Source organism: Pelmatolapia mariae, linkage group LG2 (genome assembly GCF_036321145.2).
Source record: "Pelmatolapia mariae isolate MD_Pm_ZW linkage group LG2, Pm_UMD_F_2, whole genome shotgun sequence".
NCBI lineage: Eukaryota > Metazoa > Chordata > Actinopteri > Cichliformes > Cichlidae > Pelmatolapia > Pelmatolapia mariae.
The window spans coordinates 27,198,799-27,225,274 of NC_086228.1; the positions used below are offsets into that span (position 1 = coordinate 27,198,799).

General features: G+C 40.9%; 6 protein-coding genes across 26 annotated transcripts in view; all 6 read right to left on the reverse strand.

Annotated features, from left to right (window-relative positions):
* Positions 1–26,476, reverse strand: part of LOC134644348 (protocadherin gamma-C5-like) — a 306,637-nt gene that overhangs the window by 157,136 nt on the left and 123,025 nt on the right. The window lies entirely within an intron of this gene.
* Positions 212–5,421, reverse strand: LOC134637785 (protocadherin beta-16-like). The gene is made up of 3 exons (XM_065469738.1): positions 5,297–5,421; positions 2,292–2,467; positions 212–1,002 (listed from the first exon to the last, which is right to left on the reverse strand). Exons 1-3 carry the CDS (start codon positions 5,419–5,421, stop codon positions 212–214), a joined length of 1,092 nt encoding a protein of 363 aa, XP_065325810.1.
* LOC134644622 (protocadherin gamma-A5-like) lies at positions 6,617–9,128 on the reverse strand. Its single transcript, XM_063497713.1, has one exon. The coding sequence runs from the start codon at positions 9,062–9,064 to the stop codon at positions 6,617–6,619; it is 2,448 nt and encodes an 815-aa protein (XP_063353783.1). The 5' UTR covers positions 9,065–9,128.
* Positions 11,402–13,954, reverse strand: LOC134636765 (protocadherin gamma-A10-like). The gene has a single exon (XM_063486911.1). The coding sequence runs from the start codon at positions 13,847–13,849 to the stop codon at positions 11,402–11,404; it is 2,448 nt and encodes an 815-aa protein (XP_063342981.1). The 5' UTR covers positions 13,850–13,954.
* Positions 18,630–21,311, reverse strand: LOC134637794 (protocadherin beta-16-like). The gene has a single exon (XM_063488311.1). It carries the CDS (start codon positions 21,123–21,125, stop codon positions 18,630–18,632), a length of 2,496 nt encoding a protein of 831 aa, XP_063344381.1. The 5' UTR covers positions 21,126–21,311.
* On the reverse strand, positions 22,152–24,817 carry LOC134637799 (protocadherin beta-16-like). Its single transcript, XM_063488325.1, has one exon. The coding sequence runs from the start codon at positions 24,642–24,644 to the stop codon at positions 22,152–22,154; it is 2,493 nt and encodes an 830-aa protein (XP_063344395.1). The 5' UTR covers positions 24,645–24,817.

The following is a 26,476-nucleotide window of genomic DNA, read 5'->3' on the forward strand; positions in this document are numbered from 1 at the left end:
TTTCGAAACAAATTTCAAAACTGACCACCGACCGTTTCAGCACAAGGGACAGCGAAACTAAAGGCGAGTGAAAGACAGTAAAGGAATGTGACGTTCCGGAGCAAAATTAAAAAAAAAAAAAGCTGGGGGCGGGGGGGGGGGGGGGGGGGTGGGGGTGTGTTACATAAGCAGAGGATAAGACAGAGCGGGAGCGAGAGAGAGCCAGAGATTACTAGATTGAAGTATCACTCACCAAAGTAGACATTTGGGAAATGTTGCCGGACCGTTGCTTATCCACTTGCGGTACAACGTCTCCAGCTCCATCCACACTCACTAAACTGTGACTCATCGGTTGCGTATATTTCACGTCACTCTTTCTGGAGTCAGTCGTCCTGCACACCTCGTAATTGTACACATGTGGCAGAGTCCCTGTCCCCAAAGTGTCTGAGTAACGCGGTGGATAATATGGAATGACAGGGAGGTTAGAGTGATACAGGATGCGAGACTGTCTCCACCTGTAGATTCTGACTGATATAATAACCACTAAACACGTGATGAAGAGGAAGGAAACTACAGCCAGAGCCAAGACTAAGTAAAAAGTCAAGTTGTCATTGTACTCCTTGTCGTGCGTCAACTCAGTGAACTCCGACAGCACTTCAGGGAAACTGTCCGCCACTGCCACGTTAACAATGACTGTAGCTGAACGAGCGGGATGTCCGTTGTCCTCCACTATAACAGTCAGTCTTTGTTTGACAGCATCTTTATCAGTGACTTGGCGGATAGTTCTGATTTCTCCATTCTGTAAGCCCACTTCAAACAGCGCCCTGTCTGTGGCTTTCTGCAGTTTATAGGAGAGCCAGGCATTCTGTCCAGAGTCCACATCAACAGCCACCACTTTAGTCACCAGATAGCCCACTTCTGCTGAACGAGGCACCATTTCAGCCACCAGAGAGCCACCAGTCTGGACTGGGTACAGAACCTGAGGGGGGTTGTCGTTCTGGTCCTGAACTATTAATTTCACAGTCACATTGTTACTGAGAGGAGGAGAGCCTCCATCTTGCGCCTTGACAATAAAAACCAGCTGTTTGATTTGTTCATAATCAAATGAGCGCACAGCGTGCACGACTCCGCTTTCTGCATTTACTGAAACATATTCAGAAACTGGAGCTCCACCAATATTAGTGTTCTCCATTATATAAGATATCCGGGCGTTTTGGTTTTCATCGGGATCTTTTGCTCCCACAGTAAGAAGAGAAACGCCAGGTGAGTTATTTTCTGTAATAAACGCACTGTAAACACTTTGAGAAAATACTGGAGCATTATCGTCCACGTCAGAGACCTTTAAATGAAAGGTTCTTGTTGTTGAAAGAGGAGGTATTCCTGCATCTGTCGCAACAACTGTGATGTTATATTCTGAAAAGCTTTCACGATCTAATACATTATCTGTTACTAACGTATAGTAATTTCTTAAATTAGATTTAATTTTGAAAGGCGCGTTTTGTTCTATTCTACAGTTTACTTGTCCGTTATCACCCGAGTCCAGATCTTTTACATTTATGATGCCAATAGTGGTACCAGGAGGAGAGTCCTCGGACACGGGACTAGTGAATGACATAATGCTTATGATAGGGTCGTTATCATTAACATCAGTTACTTCAATTATCACTTTGCTTGAATCTGTTAGTCCACCCTGATCTTTTGCATCTATCCTGAGTTCATATTTTTTTTATCCTTTTCGAAATCTATGAGGCCTGAGACAAACAGCGAACCAGAGAACTGATCTATGGACAATAAATCAGCTATATTGCTCTTCACGTTTGAAATTGAATATGTGACGTAACCATTTGATCCACTATCTGCGTCTGTAGCATTCACCCTGACAATATTAGTACCTTTTGCTGCATTTTCTATCACCGTCGCCTTATAAACAGACTGTTTGAAAACGGGAGCGTTGTCATTTACATCTAAAACATTAATGTCTATATTTACGGTGCCAGATCTCTGTGGATTTCCATCATCGATTGCTATAAGCTCCAAAGATAGATGTGGTACCTTTTCTCGGTCCAACTGCCTCTGAAGCACCATCTCTGCGTATTTACTCCCGTCTGGATTTACATGCTGTTTTAAATTAAAGTTGTCGTTCGAGGTTAAAACATAATTTTGAAGTCCATTTACTCCAACATCAGGATCCTCTGCACTATCTAACACAAATCGGGCACCGAGATTTGCGGACTCGCTAATGTCTAGCATAATATTTGCTTTCTTGAATATCGGAGAATGATCATTAACATCTAAGACTTCTATTGTTATGAGGTGTAGTTCCATAGGATTTTCTAATATCAGTTCAAAGCTGAAACTACACGGCGTTACGTCCCCACAAAGCTGCTCTCGGTCTATTCTCTCATTCACGACCAGAATCCCTTTGTCTTTCTGCAGCTCGGTGTAGTGAACGTTTTCTCCGGTCACGATACGGGCCGTACGGTGGCCCCTAGAGACAAAGCACGCACAAACTCCAAAACACTTGCAAACTCCAAAGCACTTGCAAACTCCAAAACACTTGCAAACCCCAAAACACAACGGAAGTGCTCCAGGACGCTAGGGGCAGTGTTGAGCTTTTATTACCTAGTAACTACACAAGCCATGAAGTACCAATGACCGACGCGCTTCCCAGGTTGCCTAGCAACCATGATACTAACCGCTGGAAACGTGTCATACAACTTTCCTTGACAGAAATGAAAGAGAACATATTTTGTTCATTTGTTTCTACAAGAGCTTTGTGTGATTTGATAAGTCATATCACTTTGGTAATGTAAATATTATATGGCCAGTATTATAGTCATTATACTAATCATTATTAGTTATTACGGCAGTTAACATGAACTCTGTGTTAAATACTGAGCTTACAGATTCAAGTTGCAGTTATTTATATGTCTTATCACCTTAAATCTTCACTCAAAGACAAGTATCTTTGACAGTGCATATATATATATATATATATATATATATATATATATATATATATATATATATATATATATATATATATATACATATATATATATATATATATATGTATAGATATATAGATAGGTGTATCATATATAAGAGACAAATGTTGTTCCTTCAGTACGTTGGCATTACTAAATTTGGCTCATTGCTTACATATATTTATAAAAATAAAATGTACGAGCTGTGATAACTGTTTCTGATAAAATGAAGAGTAGACTGATATATGAAATATTCCTTTATTGGGTGAGAAAATCAGACCATGTCATAACTGCTTTAAGTCATACAGAATAGATATCAGAGCCTTAAACAGGCTGACTTCTGCTAAATGGGTCAAACTGGGCAGAAAGTACACAAACACATAACATCCTTATAGAATATGATGTAACACTATAGATCAACTTACCTCAGAATATATAAAGCATATAAACAATTACAGCAATATGATGCAACAAACACAGCAGTGCTACTAATCCAAAATACTCAAAGCTTCATAGAACTGAAACAAACATTTATTTTTAGCTCCATTCTGCTGCTGATACATACTTTAGGTTTCTGAACATTAAACTTGTTGCTGCCTTTCATAGTGTGTAACCTGAAGGCCCTGAGTACTTTCTCCCACACTGAAAACACTGGAATGATAACATTATTTGAAGGTTACCTAATAAGATTGATTCAGGACAGACATTAGTTATGTTAAACTTTTCTACCAGTCCTTCACAAACAGGGAACAGTCTGTCTATTCTCTCCATCTGTCAGCTGCTGCTGGCTCTTCCTCTTCCTCACACACTGCTGAGTTTGTCCTGGTGGATCATCAGGGGTGCAAAGCCTCACAGATGATGTGCAGCAGTGGGTCCCTCAGTCTGTCCTCACTCTGGACACTTGCAGTTGTCACACAAGGAAATCAAATGTGTGATAAGCTGCAGGATTCAAACACAAGTGTAACTTATAAATACATGTTCATACTTTTATTCTACAATCAGAGAGAAAGAAACAGAGAGAGAGTGCAGGACAGACAGACAGGTGACAGTCTCAGGTGTATACACTGCTACAGAACAGCACAAGAGAAGGAGGATTTAGCGTTTGTGTTATTACGAGTGCTAAACAAGAGGAGTTCCCAGATGGTCCAGTGGACACATGTGTGACTCCTGTGATTAAAGCATCTTTCTTTCAGCTTAACGTTCACTCGTTAGCTCGTTCAAACACACGTTAAAGTCCATTTGGCTCGACACCACCGAACAGAGGCAACAATAAAACATAGCTGACATTAACAGTGCAGTGAATCCTGCTTGTGCCGTCATATTCAGGACTGCAAACCGAGCAGCATCACTGACTTTCAGCTTGTTGTGTTTGTGGATATATGACTGACTTTAATTATCCATGAAATCATCACATCTCTGTAAGACTAAGGTCGACCATTGAACGGCGAATATTTTTAAGTAAAGGCTTTAAAACCAAGCTAATGTCACATAACTTTCCCGACATGTGTCCAACAGTAATGTTTTAATGTTCTTCATTATAAAAACATTTGCGCATAAATAAGTGACATAATATTCAGTACTTACTTCTGAAAGTTTACTCTTCGGCCGCTCCGCTTCGGCTGTTTTTTCGGCAAAATTATCCACACCACCGCCGCGCTATGAAATCTGGGGTATGTTGGGCCATGAAGGCTACACCGACCCATCCTTAAAATTCAGGGAAATTAAGGACGCATTTGAGGGCCGCATTTGGAGCAGCCTTTGAATTGGGACAGCCTTCGTCGTGTCGCTGTGACATAATCGGCCTTAAAATGCGGCCTACAGCCCAAATCCGGTCATTGGTACTTCGTGGCTTGTGTAGTTACTATGTAACAAAAGCTCAACACTGCCCCTAGCGTCCTGGAGCACTTCCGTTGTGTTTTGGGGTTTGCAAGTGTTTTGGAGTTTGCAAGTACTTTGGAGTTTGCAAGTGTTTTGGAGTTTGCAAGTGCTTTGGAGTTTGCAAGTGTTTTGGAGTTTGCAAGTGCTTTGGAGTTTGCAAGTGTTTTGGAGTTTGCAAGTGTTTTGGAGTTTGCAAGTGCTTTGGAGTTTGCAAGTGTTTTGAAGTTTGCAAGTGCTTTGGAGTTTGCAAGTGTTTTGGAGTTTGCAAGTGTTTTGGAGTTTGCAAGTGCTTTGGAGTTTGCAAGTGCTTTGGAGTTTGCAAGTGTTTTGAAGTTTGCAAGTGCTTTTGAGTTTGCAAGTGTTTTGGAGTTTGCAAGTGTTTTGGAGTTTGCAAGTGCTTTGGAGTTTGCAAGTGTTTTGGAGTTTGTACGTGCTTTGTCTCTAGGGGCCACCGTAGGGGGGCCCGCCCTGAGCGGAGCTTTTTCAGATCCAAGCCAAGATCCTGCGCCACATTACCGATAACAGAGCCTTTCTTCATCTCCTCAGGTATAGAATACCGAATCTGACCACCTACCATGTTAACCGCAAGAAGCAGCAACAGAAGAAATCCTATGTGACATCGCAGTTCATAAAATGATCTGCATTCTGAAGAAATGCAGGTCAGAGATCTTAATGTCGCCATCACTCCGATGGAAATAATCAAAGGATGGAAGCTTTTTCCTTTCTATGTAGTAGGAAACGTCCCAGTATATAAGAGCCGGCGTTACATTTACAACTGTCCTCAAGCTTTAAATGAAAGTCTGTGAGTCCGCACTGGACAACACACGGAGAGCCTTCCTCACGTCATGATCACCGAGGGGATGGACTGAATGACAACGTAACACAAAAAATCATCTTACTGGCCAACAGCGTCGCTTAGAGTCGAAAATGTGAAAAATCACATGAGGCTTGAATAAAACTAAAAATAACAATCGTTAAACCGGAAATGAATGCATTTTATCTAGCATGGAGATTAATATGAAACGAGTTGAAAAAGACAATACTATAGACTGACTGAAATACTTTAACTTCAGCATCAATGTTTTAACACATTTCACAGAAAGGGAATTAAAATCTATCCAGATTCAATTGAAAATGTTTTTTTAATCAAACAACTGCTCAAAAAACTGTGCCGCTCATTATTAAAATAAAATAAAAATATTACCCGGACTCGTAAGAAAATGCTACTTTTAAAGGAAATATACAATTATGTACAATGAAATCATATAAATAAGATGATTGACTAATTCGGTTGTTGTAAGGTCTGATGAGAACGTTCGTATGCAACGGTTTTGTAATGAGATGACGCATTTGGAAATACGTAAAATAAAACAAAGCCAGGAAATTATTAAGATATGAGTATGTGACTGGGCTCTGCTTTAGGCTAATATTTTGTGCTAGCAAACATTTGTAGCACTGTTCATTTCCGTGTCAAGAACACCAACACAGCCTGGACAACAAATAACAACAGTGACAATGATAAAAGGAAAAAAAGAATGCTGACAAACTCTGTTTGGGGGTATGAACGAAAAAACTGAGCATGGATTTATTCATATAATTGAAAGAAACATAGGACCAGGCGAGTGATTACTTCGGAGGATGTGATAGGGAAATTATAATCGTGGGTACATTACGAAAACATAGGCGCTGTCCCTGGTGCTGGAAGTTATTTGATACTGCAATATAGGGAAAAAAATATATATCTGAAAAAAAAAAAAAGTCCGTTATACGGATTAACTAACCTCGAGAAGAGAGTCTGGTTCATCCAGGATGCTCTTTTCACTCTGTATCCGCTGCATCGTTCCTGTAGAACTGGGGTCCATTATCAGCACGTTCTGACTACCGGCACTGCCGAACTTACAGTCACTCTTTCTGGAGTCAGTCGTCCTACACACCTCGTAATTGTACACATGTGGCAGAGTGCCTGTCCCCAAAGTGTCTGAGTAACGTGGTGGATAATATGGAATGACAGGGAGGTTGGAGTGATACAAGATGCGTGACTGTCTCCACCTGTAGATTTTGACTGATAGAATAACCACTAAACACGTGATGAAGAGGAAGGAAACCACAGCCAGAGCCAAGACCAAGTAAAAAGTCAGGTTGTCATTGTACTCCTTGTCGTGTGTCAACTCAGTGAACTCCGAAAACACTTCAGGGAAACTGTCCGCCACCGCCACGTTAACAATGACTGTAGCTGAACGAGAGGGCTGCCCGTTGTCCTCCACTATAACAGTCAGTCTTTGCTTGACAGCATCTTTATCAGTGACTTGGCGGATAGTTCTGATTTCTCCATTCTGTAAGCCCACTTCAAATAGCGCCCTGTCTGTGGCTTTCTGCAGTTTATAGGAGAGCCAGGCGTTCTGTCCAGAGTCCACATCAACAGCCACCACTTTAGTCACCAGATAGCCCACATCTGCTGAACGAGGCACCATTTCAGCCACCAGAGAGCCACCAGTCTGGACGGGGTACAGAACCTGAGGGGGGTTGTCGTTCTGGTCCTGAACTATCAGTTTCACAGTCACATTGTTACTGAGAGGAGGGGAGCCTCCATCCTGCGCCTTGACAATAAAAACCAGCTGTTTGATTTGTTCATAATCGAATGAGCGCGCAGCGTGCACGACTCCGCTTTCTGCATTTACTGAAACATATTCAGAAACTGGAGCTCCACCAATATTAGTGTTCTCCAGTATATAAGATATCCGGGCGTTTTGGTTTTCATCGGGATCTTTAGCCCCGAGAGTGAGAACAGAAATGCCTGGAGAGTTATTCTCTATGATAAACGTATTGTAAACACTTTGAGAAAATACCGGAGCATTATCGTTCACGTCAGAGATCTTTAAATGAAAGGTTCTTGTTGTTGAAAGAGGAGGTATTCCTGCATCTGTCGCAACAACTGTGATGTTATATTCTGAAACGCTTTCACGATCTAATACAGTATCTGTTACTAACGTATAGTAATTTCTTAAATTAGATTTAATTTTGAAAGGCGCGTTTTGTTCTATTCTACAGTTTACTTGTCCGTTATCACCCGAGTCCAGATCTTTAACATTTATGATGCCAATAGTGGTACCAGGAGGAGAGTCCTCGGACGCAGTACTAGTGAATGACATAATGTTTATGATAGGGACGTTATCATTAACATCAGTTACTTCAATTATCACTTTGCTTGAATCTGTTAAACCTCCCTGATCTCTGGCGTCGATTCGAAGTTCGTATTTTTTGTCTTTTTCATAATCAATAAAGCCTGTTATTGAAATTATACCATGTTTTTCGTCAATCATAAACAAATCACTGAGACCACTGTTGAGATCTGAAAAATAATAAGTCACAATGCTATTTGACCCGAAATCTGCGTCACTAGCATTAACAGCGGTAACGTAAGTATCTCTGGGAGAATTTTCCATGACTGTGGCTTTATATACAGATTGATTGAATACTGGAGCATTATCATTTACATCGAGAACAGTTATATCGATATTTACGGTGCCAGATCTCTGCGGAGTCCCACCATCTACAGCAATTAGCTTTAGAGACAGATTAGGATTTGTTTCCCTGTCCAGCGGCTTCTGAAGCACCATCTCTGCGTATTTCTTCCCGTCTGCATTCGAGTTTTGTTTAAGAACAAAATTGTCATTCTCGGCTAGAAAATATTCTCTAAGTCCGTTAACACCCACGTCTGGATCTTCTGCACTGGTTAAAGAAAATCGAGCGCCAGTACTGGCTGATTCGCTGATTTCAAAATTGATACTGTTTCGTTTGAAGGTTGGCGAATGGTCGTTTATATCCGTTATTTCAACTGTGATTTGGTGTAGCTCCATAGGATTTTCTAAAATTACCTCAAAGCTGAAACTGCACGGGGTTGTGTCTCCACAGAGCTGCTCTCGGTCTATTCTCTCTTTGACGACTAAAATCCCTTTGTCTGTCTGCAGCTCGGTGTACTGGATGCTGTCGCCGGTCACGATACGGGCCCGACCCAAACGGAGCCTTTTGAGATTCAATCCGAGGTCCTGTGCTACATTACCGATGAGAGAGCCTTTCTTCATCTCCTCTGGGATAGAGTATCGAATATGTCCAGTGACCATATGAATCAGACAAAAAATGAGCAAGAAGAAATGCCAATTGAGTCCACAGCCAAAGCGCCATTTTATGCACCGGGTGTATCCTTTTAATCCACAATCCATTGTTAAAGGCAATTGTAAATCGCTTCACTTATTCTGGGTTCTAAAGTTAATATATCAGCAATGATAAAATACTGTATTCTATCTTTTAGATATAAAGAAGGAGATGTGCGTTTTCTTCGATTGTGAGCCCATATAATGAATACTATCGGCTTTTCTTGGTGAGCAACGGCTGTAAGGGAGGGGATTGTGTCATAATGTTTTAGAAAAAAATGTTGTATTGACCAACAGCGTCCCTTAGAGTCCACAATCAGTAACACCATGCGCTTTCTTTCTTTCTTTCTTTGGCAATGTCATGAGACATTTAGTACAATCAAATAAATACAAATATGTCCAAGATGTTCTGCTACAATAGGTGTTCAGGAAAATACTTCGGCTACTACTAGTACTACTACTTCTAATAGAGGCCGTTCTCACTCCCGAGGCGTAACATCCCGACGTTTTGTCACGTCCTGCGGCGTTCCTGAGGAACGCGAAAGGTGACCTTCCACGTTGTTATGGTACGCGGCGGTTTCCAGCCCTGTACTGCAGCCCTAAACTTAACCTTATCACTAAGCCTAACCATAACCTTATGCCTAACCTTAACCATAACCTTATGCCTAACCATAACCTTATTCCTAACCTTAACCATAACCGTATCCCTACGCCTAAACCTAACCTTATCCCTAAGCCTAACCATAACCTTATGCCTAAACCTAACCATAACCGTATACCTAAGCCTAAACCTAACCTTATCGCTAAACCTAACCATAACCTTATTCCTAACCTTAACCAGCACTTTAATGAGGTGAAATAGTGTTTTCTAAAGCGATTTTAAGGGGAAAAGCGAAGATGTGTAGATTGAGTCCAAACGGTTCTCATGTGTCCGCAGTTTTCCGATGTCGTGACGTAGGAACGCCTTGGGTGCCCGAAAACGTAATATGTTGACGATTTGTCACCTAGCGTAAAATGTTACGATTTGGGAGTGAGAACGGGTTGTCTAATAACAACAATAATAACAAAGGTCCCCAAAAATTTATATTAAAATACTGTATGAATTAAATTTAAATATACATTATCAAAACAGAACACACTCCATGAAAACACAAAAGTACAACAGTAAAAAGAGCTGTAAAGCTAAAAGTCACGAAATTTAAGGTTGGCAAAGCCAGCTGACGGTGAAAACTCACATAAAGACGATTTTTTAATTACAAATGCAAGTAATATTGGTACTAGTGTTCCAACCATCTCGAATAAGTCACCTCACATAAGTTGATTCAGGAAATACGTCACTGTGTTCAGGTATGGATGTACTGCTACAGCTACACACTTAATTTTTCGCCAATTTCACAAAAAGTATGACAAAGTCGGAAAAACATAAATGCGAAATAACTAAATACGAGAAACGTAAACCGCCAAAACATATCACTGATTGTGGGGGGTAATATTTAATTTCTCTTATTGTCACCATTCTGCTTAATGAAGACATTTTTCAAGTAAGAATATACATAGATAACAACAACAACGTAAACCGCCAAAACATATCACTGATTGTGGGGGGGTAATATTTAATTTCTCTTATTGTCACCATTCTGCTTAATGAAGACATTTTTCAAGTAAGAATATACATAGATAACAACAACAACAACAACTACAAAAGACGTTTCAACAGAATTTTTAAACGCCAGAGTCCAGACCAACACTACCCGGACTCACACAGGAAAGAAGAAAACAAACAAAGCAAAAGAAAATGAAATTAAATAGAAGTGTTGCCTTAGAGCAAACTATAGATGTATAAGTCCTAATGTAATGATTATCTGATTCTGGACATAATTCAGTGAATGCAAAGTCTTACGGTGACTCAGGCAGCATCGAAAGCATAAGCAATATAAAATAAGTGGATATGAAAGAGTCGAGTAATTGAATAGACATTGGATGAGCATATGGACTCCACAAGAAAGTAAGAATGCTTTTAAGAAACACATAACGTCTCTCTACTTTGTGTTAATATTTTACCTTTCCAGGGTCCCTTTGAAATATCTTCATGACTATGGCAAGCGAACGGTAAGCAAGTAAAACACTGCCAGGAAACATTGCACAAAAACATGGAGCGTTATCATCAATACTCTATAAACAAAGACATTTGGATATAAAAAAAGAAAATGGAAACTATCAGTGACTTTATAAGAGGACATTGCTTTCAAAAGTAACTATGTAAGACCTTTTACAGAAGCTTTATAGGCCTACCTATATGCAGAGGAAAACTGAGACGCTGTCCTTGGTGCTGAGAAATGTATAATGCAGCGAAGCTTTTCATCAGAGTAATTAAGTAAAGAACGAGAATAAATATAGAAATATCCTCTAACTGACCTCTAGAGGAGAGTCTGGTTCATCCAGGATGCTCTTTTCACTCTGTATCCGCTGCATCGTTCCTGTAGAACTGGGGTCCATTATCAGCACGTTCTGACTACCAGCTCTGCCGAACTTACAGTCACTCTTTCTGGAGTCCGTCGTCCTGCACACCTCGTAATTGTACACATGGGGGAGAGTCCCTGTCCCCAAAGTGTCTGAGTAACGTGGTGGATAATATGGAATGACAGGCAGGTTGGAGTGATACAGGATGCGAGACTGTCTCCACCTGTAGATTTTGACTGATATAATAACCACTAAACACGTGATGAAGAGGAAGGAAACCACAGCCAGAGCCAAGACTAAGTAAAAAGTCAGGTTGTCATTGTACTCCTTGTCGTGGGTCAACTCAGTGAACTCCGACAGCACTTCGGGGAAGCTGTCTGCCACCGCCACGTTAACAATGACTGTAGCTGAACGAGAGGGCTGCCCGTTGTCCTCCACTATAACAGTCAGTCTTTGCTTGACAGCATCTTTATCAGTGACTTGGCGGATAGTTCTGATTTCTCCATTCTGTAAGCCCACTTCAAACAGCGCCCTGTCTGTGGCTTTCTGCAGTTTATAGGAGAGCCAGGCATTCTGTCCAGAGTCCACATCAACAGCCACCACTTTAGTCACCAGATAGCCCACATCTGCTGAACGAGGCACCATTTCAGCCACCAGAGAGCCACCAGTCTGGACGGGGTACAGAACCTGAGGGGGGTTGTCGTTCTGGTCCTGAACTATCAGTTTCACAGTCACATTGTTACTGAGAGGAGGGGAGCCTCCATCCTGCGCCTTGACAATAAAAACCAGCTGTTTGATTTGTTCATAATCAAATGAGCGCACAGCGTGCACGATTCCGCTTTCTGCATTTACTGAAACATATTCAGAAACTGGAGCTCCACCAATATTAGTGTTCTCCAGTATATAAGATATCCGGGCGTTTTGGTTTTCATCGGGATCTTTAGCCCCGAGAGTGAGAACAGAAATGCCTGGAGAGTTATTCTCTATGATAAACGTATTGTAAACACTTTGAGAAAATACCGGAGCATTATCGTTCACGTCAGAGATCTTTAAATGAAAGGTTCTTTTTGTTGAAAGAGGAGGTATTCCTGCATCTGTCGCAACAACTGTGATGTTATATTCTGAAACGCTTTCACGATCTAATACAGTATCTGTTACCAACGTATAGTAATTTCTTAAATTAGATTTAATTTTGAAAGGCGCGTTTTGTTCTATTCTACAGTTTACTTGTCCGTTATCACCCGAGTCCAGATCTTTAACATTTATGATGCCAATAGTGGTACCAGGAGGAGAGTCCTCGGACACGGGACTAGTGAATGACATGACACTTATGATAGGGACGTTATCATTAACATCAGTTACTTCAATTATCACTTTGCTTGAATCTGTTAAACCTCCCTGATCTTTTGCCTCGATTCGAAGTTCGTATTTTTTGTTTTTTTCATAATCAGTAGAGCCTGTTATTGAAATGACACCAGTTTTTTCGTCAATTATGAATACATCTTTGAGACCACTGTTGAGATCTGAAAAAATATAAGTTGCGATAGCATTTGATCCGAAATCTGCGTCACTAGCATTAACAGTGATAACGTAAGTATCTCTGGGAGAATTTTCCATGACTGTGGCTTTATATACAGATTGATTGAATACTGGAGCATTATCATTTACATCGAGAACAGTTATATCGATATTTACTGTACCAGATTTCTGCGGAGTCCCACCATCTACAGCAATTAGCTTTAGAGACAGATTAGGATTTGTTTCCCTGTCCAGCGGCTTCTGAAGCACCAACTCTGCGTATTTCTTCCCGTCTGCATTCGAGTTTTGTTTAAGAACAAAATTGTCATTCTCGGTCAGAAAATATTCTCTAAGTCCGTTAACACCCACGTCTGGATCTTCTGCCATCGTCAAAGGGAAACGAGCGCCAGTACTGGCTATTTCGCTGATTTCAAAATTGATACTGTTTCGTTTGAACGTTGGCGAATGGTCGTTTATATCCGTTATTTCAACTGTGATTTGATGTAGCTCCATAGGATTTTCTAAAATCACTTCAAAGCTGAAACTGCACGGAGTTGTGTCTCCACAGAGCTGCTCTCGGTCTATTCTGTCTTTGACGACTAAAATCCCTTTGTCTGTCTGCAGCTCGGTGTACTGGATGCTGTCGCCGGTCGCGATACGGGGCCGACCCGAACGGAGCCTTTTGAGATCCAAACCAAGGTCCTGTGCAACATTACCGATGAGCGAGCCTTTCTTCATCTCCTCTGGGATAGAGTATCGAATATGTCCAGTGACCACATGGATCATACAAAACATGAAGAACAGAATCTGGCAATTGCCTTTGCAGGAAAAGCGCCATTTTACACACAGGGCGTAGGTTTTATATCCACAATCCATATTAAAAGAAATAGATCTTGGTACGATTCTTTTTCAGGAAAAAAGAACTGAATATGAAAGACAGCCTAAAAGTTGTGTTTTTTTTTCATTCAGTTAATGTAAAATGAAAGACATCTATTCTATTCCACTGCCACCTATATAATGAACGTTAACACCCTTTCTTTTGGAAGCAGGGAGAAAAGGGAGAGGATCCTGACATAATAGGTTACAAAATATGTGAGTTAACCAACAGCGTCCCTTAGAGTCCATAGTCAGTAACACCGAGTAATACAAAGCAAATTCTTCTGCAAATAATAATACTTATAAAAAATGTATAATAAGGTGAACTTAAAATGATGATTCTTATATTATTCTTAAATACAAAAATAACAAATGAGTAGAACTGCTACTGGTGCAATTATGTTGTTATTATATCTAATAAGTCAGAATATAAAGATGAAAGTATAATACATTCAAAACCTTGAAAAAGATGAGATTTTGAGTACGCTTTAATAAAGAAAGGTTAAAATAAGTCTGAGCAGTCAAACAGAGATATAAATACCACGAAAATGTAGCACATCAAAGTAATACAAAGGTGCAATAAAGATGTTGCTCATGGTGGTTTAAAAGAAATCAGTTAGAAATCAGAGAATATTATGGGGGGAACAAAGGCAGACAGCTACACTAAGTGGCTTTTGATAAACTTTCACCAACATTTAACCTCCTAGGACCTGGCGTCTATATATGTGAACATCACATTTTGGGTTGTCTAGACCACAATACTAAATTTTCCTCTACAAGGGTCAGATATCTTTATCCATACTTTGTTACAGACATACGTCTACCTGCAACTGTTAACAGCACGTCCAGTGAGCTATATTGCTCAAAGGGGCACAATTGTTGTTTCTCATTTTGTTTTTGTACTCAAGAAAAATACTGCTGTGTTCAGACACCAAATAAAGAGTTTTGCACATTACTCAATTGTGACTTTATAGTGTTCTATCGAAATTTAAAATGAATGTACTCGTAAGTGGATATCATTTTTCTCAGAGAGTACATCATGTAAAAAGATGATTCTTTGTTTTTACATTCATCAGGTCCCAATCAGCATAAATAGCAAAGAGAAATTAAAAATGCATGCCATGAATGAGTTCGGGTCTTAGGAGGTTAAAGGTGTGTGCTGAGCACGGGAAAATGGAACAGAAAAAATTAGATCATCACTCACCAAAGTAGGCATTTGGGAACAGTTGCCTGACAGTTGCTTGTCCACTTGCGGTACATCGTCTACAGCTCCATCCACACTCACTAAACTTTGACTCATCGGTTGCATATATTTCATGTCACTCTTTCTGGAGTCAGTCGTCCTGCACACCTCGTAATTATATACATGTGGCAGAGTCCCTGTCCCCAAAGTGTCTGAGTAACGTGGTGGATAATATGGAATGACAGGCAGGTTGGAGTGATACAAGATGCGAGACTGTCTCCACCTGTAGAATTTGACTGATAGAATAACCACTAAACACGTAATGAAGAGGAAGGAAACTACAGCCAGAGCCAAGACTAAGTAAAAAGTCAGGTTGTCATTGTACTCCTTGTCGTGTGTCAACTCAGTGAACTCCGACAGCACTTCAGGGAAGCTGTCCGCCACCGCCACGTTAACAATGACTGTAGCTGAACGAGAGGGCTGCCCGTTGTCCTCCACTATAACAGTCAGTCTTTGTTTGACAGCATCTTTATCAGTGACTTGGCGGATAGTTCTGATTTCTCCATTCTGTAAGCCCACTTCAAACAGCGCCCTGTCTGTGGCTTTCTGCAGTTTATAGGAGAGCCAGGCATTCTGTCCAGAGTCCACATCAACAGCCACCACTTTAGTCACCAGATAGCCCACATCTGCTGAACGAGGCACCATTTCAGCCATCAGAGAGCCACCAGTCTGGACGGGGTACAGAACCTGAGGGGGGTTGTCGTTCTGATCCCGGATCATTATTTTCACAGTCACGTTGCTACTGAGTGGAGGAGAACCTCCATCTTGTGCTTTAATTACTAACTCAAACTGTTTGATTTGCTCATAATCAAAGGTGCGAACCGCGGTAAGAACTCCAGTTTCAGAGTTTAAAGACACATACGTAGAAACTGGACTCCCACTGACCTGTGTGTCCTCTAAAAGATATGAGATCCTAGCGTTTTGATTCCAATCAGAGTCCCGCGCACTCACAGTAAATATGGAAAATTCAGGAGAGTTATTCTCTGTGATATAAGCAGTGTAGCTGTTTTTATCAAATAATGGTGCGTTGTCGTTGACGTCAGAGATTTTTAGATGCAATTTTGTTGAACTAGACAGAGGGGGAGACCCAAAATCGGTGGCTGTAATTGTTATGTTATATTCTGAGACGGATTCTCTGTTAAATTGTTGATCTGAGACCAAATTGTAATAATTTGTCAGAGATGATTCGATTTTAAAGGGAAGTTTACCATCAATCGAACATTTAATTTGTCCATTTCTCTCAGAGTCTGTGTCTTTTATATTCAAAATTGCAATTGTTGTACCAGGTCGGGAATCTTCTGACAGGGGACTGGAAAATGACATTACATTTATAATAGGAGCATTATCATTAACATCAATAACATCAAATATAACTTTACTTGTCCCAGTTAGTCCACCATGATCCTTTGCCTCTACCCTCAACTCGTATTTTTTGTCTTTCTCGTAGTCAATCTGACCAGATACATAAATTGTTCCGGTGTTTTCATCAATTCTAAATATATCCGCTGCACTTTCTTTCATTTCGGATAAACTGTATGTAATGTGTCCATTTAATCCACTGTCTGCGTCTGTGGCATTTACTGTAATGATACTAGTCCCCGTTGTTGTATTTTCCAACACAGCTGCTTTGTACACTGATTGATTAAAAATTGGATCGTTGTCGTTAGCGTCTAACACAGTCACATCTATATTTACTGTACCAGATCTCTGCGGTGTTCCTCCATCAACTGCGATTAATTTCAAAGAGAAATGCGGGTGTCGCTCTCTGTCTAAAGGTTTCTGGAGCACCATTTCAACATATTTTCTTCCATCTGGATTTGAATGTTGTTTCAATATAAAATTGTCGTTTGGGGACAGAATATAATTTTGCAGCGCGCTTTGGCCTACATCTAGATCCTGCGCGCTCTGCAGAGGGAAACGTACTCCAACTGCAGCTGATTCGCTTATTTCAAAACTGATGGGTTTATCTTTGTTTGGGAAGACAGGTGCGTGATCATTTATATCCAAAACCTCGACAGTTATTCTGTGTAGTTCCATCGGGTTTTCCAAAATCACTTCAAAGCTGAAACTACACGGCGTTACGTCCCCACAAAGCTGCTCTCGGTCTATTCTCTCATTCACGACCAGAATCCCTTTGTCTGTCTGCAGCTCGGTGTAGTGAACGTTTTCTCCGGTCACGATACGGGCCCGCCCTGAGCGGAGCCTTTTCAGATCCAAGCCAAGATCCTGCGCCACATTACCGATAACAGAGCCTTTCTTCATCTCCTCAGGTATAGAATACCGAATCTGACCACCTACCATGTTAACCGCAAGAAGCAGCAACAGAAGAAATCCTATGTGACATCGTACTCCACAAAATGATTCCCATTTTGATGGGACGCGGGTTTCACGTCTTACAGTCGCCATCACTCAGACAAAAAAGAAAAAACAAATTAAAAAAAAGATATATCTCCTTGGGAATTAGAAAACAAAAATGCTCACGGTATATCAGCGTCCACTTTACATTTAATTCAAGCGGTAAATGTAACTCTGAGAGACCTTGTTCATACGATCCATCGACAAAACACAGAGCGCACACTTCACTGCATGATTACTGGGGGGATGAACTAAATGGCAACGCAAGATCGAAAATATTTTACTGGCCAACAGCGTCCCTTAGAGTCTAAAAGGTGGAAATCATACGAGATTTGACAAATGAGTATTGAACAACTGTTATAACTCTAAGTGTGTGTGTGGTGTGCGTGCGTGTTAGTGTGTGTGTGTGAGGGGGGGGGCGCATGTTTAATTTCTCTTACTGTCACCATTATGCTTAATGAAGACATTTTTCAAGTAAGAATATATATAGATAACAACAACAACAAAATACTAAGAGAATTTGAAACGACCGACCTAACAGAAACCGCAGTTTCAACAGAATTTTCAAACGCCAGACCAACACTACCGTGACTCACACAGGAAAAACAAAAACAAAAGAAAATGAAATTAAATAGAATTGTTGCATTAGAGCAAACTACAGATGTGTAAGTCCTAATGTAATGATTATCTGATTCTGACATAATTCAGTGAATGCAAAGTCTTACGGCGACTCAGGCAGCATCGAAAGCATAAGCAATATAAAATAAGTCAGTATGAATGAGTCGAGTAATTGAATAGACATTGGATGAGCATATGGACTCCACAAGAAAGTAAGAATGCTTTTAAGAAACACATAACGTCTCTCTACTTTGTGTTAATATTTTTCCTTTCCAGGGTCCCCTTGAAATATCTTCATGACTATGGCAAGCGAACGGTAAGCAAGTAAAAGACTGTAAGGAAACATTGCACAAACACTTGGAGTGTGATCATCAATACTCTATAAACAAAGACATTTGGATATAAAAAACAACTGGAAACTATTAGGGAGTTTATAAGGGGACATTCCTCCTTTTACAGGAGCTATACGGGTTGATATACGCCTACCTTTATGCAGAGGAAAACTGAGACGCTGTCCTTGGTGCTGAGAAATGTGTAATGCTGCGAAGCTTTTCATCAGAGTAATCAAACAAAGAACGAGAATAGATATAGAAATATCCTCTGACTGACCTCTAGAGGAGAGTCTGGTTCATCCAAGATGCTCTTTTCACTCTGTATCCGCTGCATCGTTCCTGTAGAACTGGGGTCCATTATCAGCACGTTCTGACTACCAGCTCTGCCGAACTTACAGTCACTCTTTCTGGAGTCCGTCGTCCTGCACACCTCGTAATTGTACACATGGGGGAGAGTCCCTGTCCCCAAAGTGTCTGAGTAACGTGGTGGATAATATGGAATGACAGGCAGGTTGGAGTGATACAGGATGCGAGACTGTCTCCACCTGTAGATTTTGACTGATATAATAACCACTAAACACGTGATGAAGAGGAAGGAAACCACAGCCAGAGCCAAGACTAAGTAAAAAGTCAGGTTGTCATTGTACTCCTTGCCGTGGGTCAACTCAGTGAAATCCGACAGCACTTCGGGGAAGCTGTCTGCCACCGCCACGTTAACAATGACTGTAGCTGAACGAGAGGGCTGCCCGTTGTCCTCCACTATAACAGTCAGTCTTTGTTTGACAGCATCTTTATCAGTGACTTGGCGGATAGTTCTGATTTCTCCATTCTGTAAGCCCACTTCAAACAGCGCCCTGTCTGTGGCTTTCTGCAGTTTATAGGAGAGCCAGGCATTCTGTCCAGAGTCCACATCAACAGCCACCACTTTAGTCACCAGATAGCCCACATCTGCTGAACGAGGCACCATTTCAGCCATCAGAGAGCCACCAGTCTGGACTGGGTACAGAACCTGAGGGGGGTTGTCGTTCTGATCCTGGATCATTATTTTCACAGTCACGTTGCTGCTGAGTGGAGGAGAGCCTCCATCTTGTGCTTTAATTACTAACTCAAACTGTTTGATTTGCTCATAATCAAAGGTGCGAACCGCGTTAAGAACTCCAGTTTCAGAGTTTAAAGACACATACGTAGAAACTGGACTCCCACTGACCTGTGTGTCCTCTAAAATATATGAGATCCTAGCGTTTTGATTCCAATCAGAGTCCCGCGCACTCACAGTAAATATGGAAAATTCAGGAGAGTTATTCTCTGTGACATAAGCAGTGTAGCTGTTTTTATCAAATAATGGTGCGTTGTCGTTGACGTCAGAGATTTTTAGATGCAATTTTGTTGAACTAGACAGAGGGGGAGACCCAAAATCGGTGGCTGTAATTGTTATGTTATATTCTGAGACGGATTCTCTGTCAAAGTGCTGATCTGAGACCAAATTGTAATAGTTGGTCAGAGATGTTTCAATTTTAAAGGGAAGTTTACCATCAATCGAACATTTAATTTGCCCATTTCTCTCAGAATCTGCGTCTTTTATATTCAAGATTGCAATAGTTGTCCCGGGAGTTGCATCCTCTGACAGGGGACTGGAAAATGACATTACATTTATAATAGGAGCATTATCATTAACATCAATAACATCAAATATAACTTTACTTGTCCCAGTTAGTCCACCATGATCCTTTGCCTCTACCCTCAACTCGTATTTTCGGTATTTTTCATAATCTATCTCACCACACACGTAGATTGTTCCCGTGTTTTCATCAATCGTAAATATTTCTGCTACACTTCCTTTCATTTTGGACAAACTGTATGTAATGTGTCCATTTAATCCACTGTCTGCGTCTGTGGCATTTACTGTAATGATACTAGTCCCTGTTTTTGTGTTTTCCAAAACAGATGCTTTGTACACCGATTGATTAAAAACTGGATCGTTGTCGTTGGCGTCTAACACAGTCACATCTATATTTACTGTACCAGATCTCTGCGGTGTTCCTCCATCAACTGCGATTAATTTCAAAGAGAAATGCGGGTGTCGCTCTCTGTCTAAAGGTTTCTGGAGCACCATTTCAACATATTTACCACCATCTGGATTTGCATGTTGTTTTAATATAAAATTGTCGTTTGGGGATAGAATATAATTTTGCAGAGCGCTTTGGCCTACATCTAGATCCTCCGCGCTCTGCAGAGGGAAACGTACTCCAACTGCAGCTGATTCGCTTATTTCAAAACTGATGGGTTTATCTTTGTTTGGGAAGACAGGTGCGTGATCATTTATATCCAAAACCTCGACAGTTATTCTGTGTAGTTCCATCGGGTTTTCCAAAATCACTTCAAAGCTGAAACTACACGGCGTTACGTCCCCACAAAGCTGCTCTCGGTCTATTCTCTCATTCACGACCAGAGTCCCTTTGTCTTTCTGCAGCTCGGTGTAGTGAACGTTTTCTCCGGTCACGATACGGGCCCGCCCTGAGCGGAGCCTTTTCAGATCCAAGCCAAGATCCTGCGCCACATTACCGATAACAGAGCCTTTCTTCATCTCCTCAGGTATAGAATACCGAATCTGACCACCTACCATGTTAACCACAAGAAGCAGCAACAGAAGCGATCGTATGCGACGTCGTACTCCACAAAATGATCGCCATCCTGGTGATGTGTAAGGTAGACGTCTTACAGGCGCCATTACTCAGACAAAAAAGACACAAAGAAAGAAAGATTTGTCTCTTTGGGCAGTAACAAAAAGACCCTAGTATACCAGCAGCTGGTTGGGCATATAAAATTGTTCTCAAGCGTTAAATGGAAATCTGTGTGACTTCGTTCTCATGAACACTCGGCAAAACACAGATAGCCTTCCTCACCGTGTGACGTCTGAGAGGATGGACTGAATGACAACATAACAGAGAAAATATTTCAGCGGCCAACAGCGTCCCTTAGAGTCTAAAAGGTAGAAATCACACGAGGCTTGAATCTTTGTGACAACGATCTAAGCCGTGGGGATCAATATGAAATTACTTTTATTAATAAAATAATTTTTCACTGAAGAGTGTATACAACTAATAGTGAGGGGGGGAAGTTAAATTGAGAACGATCTACCGCAAACAAGAGAAGTTTTAATTACATTATCTACCAGCTGAATAACAGTGCCGAGAACCAGGGGAACAAAATCCCTCGAATAGAACTGCTACTCTCAGAAAAGAAATATAGATACACCAGTCGAAAGATCATGATAACCAAAAACTAAAATAATTCCCTGGCTTTAAAATCGTAGAAAGAGTAAATAACAATATCAGCATAACTAAACAGATTAAGATGTCGAGATGAGTAATAGAAAATATATTTTTTTTGTTTCTTTGCAGGATTCAGGAAAATAACGTTGCTCTTCAGAAATACGTAGCTGACTTATTTCTGCTTCTTTTTAGTATTTTACTTTGACAATGTCCTCTTTATCGTCTTATGAGGATACAATAAGCAAGTACAAAACATTGCACAAACACTTGGAGTATGATCATTAATCTTTTACCCAGCAAAGCTTCTGTATATGAAATACTGGAAACCTTTAGGGACTGTTAGGGAGAACTTTCTTTAAAAAATTAACTTTGTAAGAACTTTTAGAGAAGCTTTAAAGGCCTACCTATATGAAGAGGAAAACTGAGACGCTGTCCTTGGTGCTGAGAAATGTGTAATGCTGCGAAGCTTTTCATCAGAGCAATCAAACAAAGAAGGAGAATAAATACAGAAATATCCTTTGACTGACCTCTAGAGGAGAGTCTGGTTCATCCAGGATGCTCTTTTCACTCTGTATCCGCTGCATCGTTCCTGTAGAACTGGGGTCCATTATCAGCACGTTCTGACTACCAGCTCTGCCGAACTTACAGTCACTCTTTCTGGAGTCAGTCGTCCTGCACACCTCGTAATTGTACACATGGGGGAGAGTCCCTGTCCCCAAAGTGTCTGAGTAACGTGGTGGATAATATGGAATGACAGGCAGGTTGGAGTGATACAGGATGCGAGACTGTCTCCACCTGTAGATTTTGACTGATATAATAACCACTAAACACGTGATGAAGAGGAAGGAAACTACAGCCAGAGCCAAGACTAAGTAAAAAGTCAGGTTGTCATTGTACTCCTTGTCGTGTGTCAACTCAGTGAACTCCGACAGCACTTCAGGGAAACTGTCCGCCACCGCCACGTTAACAATGACTGTAGCTGAACGAGAGGGCTGCCCGTTGTCCTCCACTATAACAGTCAGTCTTTGTTTGACAGCATCTTTATCAGTGACTTGGCGGATAGTTCTGATTTCTCCATTCTGTAAGCCCACTTCAAACAGCGCCCTGTCTGTGGCTTTCTGCAGTTTATAGGAGAGCCAGGCATTCTGTCCAGAGTCCACATCAACAGCCACCACTTTAGTCACCAGATAGCCCACATCTGCTGAACGAGGCACCATTTCAGCCACCAGAGAGCCACCAGTCTGGACGGGGTACAGAACCTGAGGGGGGTTGTCGTTCTGGTCTTGGATCATTATTTTCACAGTCACGTTGCTACTGAGTGGAGGAGAGCCTCCATCTTGCGCTTTAATCTCTAACGTAATGTGTTTGATTTGCTCATAATCAAAGGTGCGAACCGCGTTAAGAACTCCAGTTTCAGAGTTTAAAGACACATACGTAGAAACTGGACTCCCACTGACCTGTGTGTCCTCTAAAAGATATGAGATCCTAGCGTTTTGATTCCAATCAGAGTCCCGCGCACTCACAGTAAATATGGAAAATCCAGGAGAGTTATTTTCTGTGATATAAGCAGTATAGCTGTTTTTATCAAATAATGGTGCGTTGTCGTTGACGTCAGAGATTTTTAGATGCAATTTTGTTGAACTAGACAGGGGGGGAGACCCAAAATCGGTGGCTGTAATTGTTATGTTATATTCTGAGACGGATTCTCTGTCAAAGTGTTGATCTGAGACCAAATTGTAATAGTTGGTCAGAGATGTTTCAATTTTAAAGGGAAGTTTACCATCAATCGAACATTTAATTTGCCCATTTCTCTCAGAATCTGCGTCTTTTATATTTAAAACGGCTATGGTTGTACCAGGTCGGGCATCCTCTGACAGGGGACTAGAAAATGACATTACATTTATAATAGGAGCATTATCATTAACATCAATAACATCAAATATAACTTTACTTATCCCAGTTAATCCACCATGATCCTTTGCCTCTACCCTTAACTCGTATTTTTTGTCTTTCTCGTAGTCAATCTGACCAGACACGTAAATTGTTCCCGTGTTTTCATTAATTCTAAAGATATCCGCTGCACTTTCTTTCATTTCGGATAAACTGTATGTAATGTGTCCATGTGATCCACTGTCTGCGTCTGTGGCATTTACTGTAATGATACTAGTCCCTGTTTTTGTGTTTTCCAAAACAGATGCTTTGTACACCGATTGATTAAAAACTGGAATATTGTCGTTAGCGTCTAACACAGTCACATCTATATTCACTGTACCAGATCTCTGCGGTGTTCCTCCATCAACTGCGATCAATTTCAAAGAGAAATGCGGGTGTCGCTCTCTGTCTAAAGGTTTCTGGAGCACCATTTCAACATATTTTCTTCCATCTGGATTTGAATGTTGTTTTAATATAAAATTGTCGTTTGGGGACAGAATATAATTTTGCAGAGCGCTTTGGCCTACATCTAGATCCTGCGCGCTCTGCAGAGGGAAACGTACTCCAACTGCAGCTGATTCGCTTATTTCAAAACTGATGGGTTTATCTTTGTTTGGGAAGACAGGTGCGTGATCATTTATATCCAAAACCTCGACAGTTATTCTATGTAGTTCAATCGGATTTTCCAAAATCATTTCAAAGCTGAAACTACACGGCGTTACGTCCCCACAAAGCTGCTCTCGATCTATTCTCTCATTCACGACCAGAGTCCCTTTGTCTGTCTGCAGCTCGGTGTAGTGAACGTTTTCTCCGGTCACGATACGGGCCCGCCCTGAGCGGAGCCTTTTCAGATCCAAGCCAAGATCCTGCGCCACATTACCGATAACAGAGCCTTTCTTCATCTCCTCAGGTATAGAATACCGAATCTGACCACCTACCATGTTAACCACAAGAAGCAGCAACAGAAGCATTCCTATGTGACGTCGCACTCCACAAAATGATCGCCATTGGAATACGCAACTCAGGCATCTTAAAGTCGCCATCACTCAGAAAAAAAAATATGAAACGAACGATTTTTCCGTTCAGGCAGTTTAAATGTCCTCGTCTATCATCCCCGAAGCTACATTTACAATTTTCTTCAAGCTTTATATAGAAGGTTGTGAGTCCGCGTTCAAACGAAATCTTGAAAATACACAATGAGCTTCCCTCAGTGTATGATCACTGAGGGGATGGACTGGATGACAACGAAAGACGGAAAATATTTAACTGGCCAACAGCGTCCCTTAGAGTATAAAACGTGGAAGTCATATGATTCCTGAATTTCAGAAGCAACACCCCAACCCCAACATCAACATATTTTATCTTGCGTGGAAATCAATATGAAATGATATCAAAACACCATACTACCTGCTCAATAAAATATTTTCACTTCAGCATGTATGTCGTAACGAATTTTGTGAGGAAATACAGTTAAAATGGACCCACTAGAATAATGAGAGATTATCATTCAAGTAATTTCTAAACCCAGTAAACAGAAGCAACCGTTGCCACAAAAATAAAAAAAAAATAAAAACCAAGGGAAAAAAAGAAAGAAAGTGGAAGTATTACTTTTAAGGAAAATATACATGTATAAATCTATATCAGTTGCCTCAATAATTCAGGTGTCCTCAGGATTTTATAATGACTAATTTAGAGTCACTAGAAAATATTTTGGCATGCAACCATCTCGTCATCAAATGTTTTCATGGGAAAGAAATAACATAAGAATGCTATTAAGATATGTGTGAATGATTGCTCCGCTTAACATTAAAATGGTTTTTACTAAACCTTTAGGGTAGTCTCGTTCTTTTGAATGTTGTGGACACCAAATAATATCATTAAACAAAATGTCAGAAGACACTGCACAGACACGTTTAGAACATTAAAACCCATCATTTATTTATACTAAAAGGAAAATATTGGCCTCTACGACTGATTATTTTGGAGGATGTGTGGAAAATGTGTCAATTGTGGTAACTTAGAATTACTTATGTAAACTAAGACTCTGTCCTTGTTGCTGGAAATTATGCAACACTGAGAAGCTATTTCACTGAAGAAATTAAATCAAGGATAAAGAACAAATGTGTCTATATGAAATGACAAACCTCCAGAGGAGATTCTGGTTCATCCAGGATGCTCTTTTCACTCTGTATCCGCTGCATCGTTCCTGTAGAACTGGGGTCCATTATCAGCACGTTCTGACTACCAGCTCTGCCGAACTTACAGTCACTCTTTCTGGAGTCAGTCGTCCTGCACACCTCGTAATTGTACACATGTGGCAGAGTCCCTGTTCCCAAAGTGTCTGAGTAACGTGGTGGATAATATGGAATGACAGGGAGGTTGGAGTGATACAGGATGCGAGACTGTCTCCACCTGTAGATTTTGACTGATATAATAACCACTAAACACGTGATGAAGAGGAAGGAAACTACAGCCAGAGCCAAGACTAAGTAAAAAGTCAGGTTTTCATTGTACTCCTTGTTGTGTGTCAACTCAGTGAACTCCGAAAACACTTCAGGGAAGCTGTCCGCCACCGCCACGTTAACAATGACTGTAGCTGAACGAGAGGGCTGCCCGTTGTCCTCCACTATAACAGTCAGTCTTTGTTTGACAGCATCTTTATCAGTGACTTGGCGGATAGTTCTGATTTCTCCATTCTGTAAGCCCACTTCAAACAGCGCCCTGTCTGTGGCTTTCTGCAGTTTATAGGAGAGCCAGGCATTCTGTCCAGAGTCCACATCAACAGCCACCACTTTAGTCACCAGATAGCCCACATCTGCTGAACGAGGCACCATTTCAGCCACCAGAGAGCCACCAGTCTGGACTGGGTACAGAA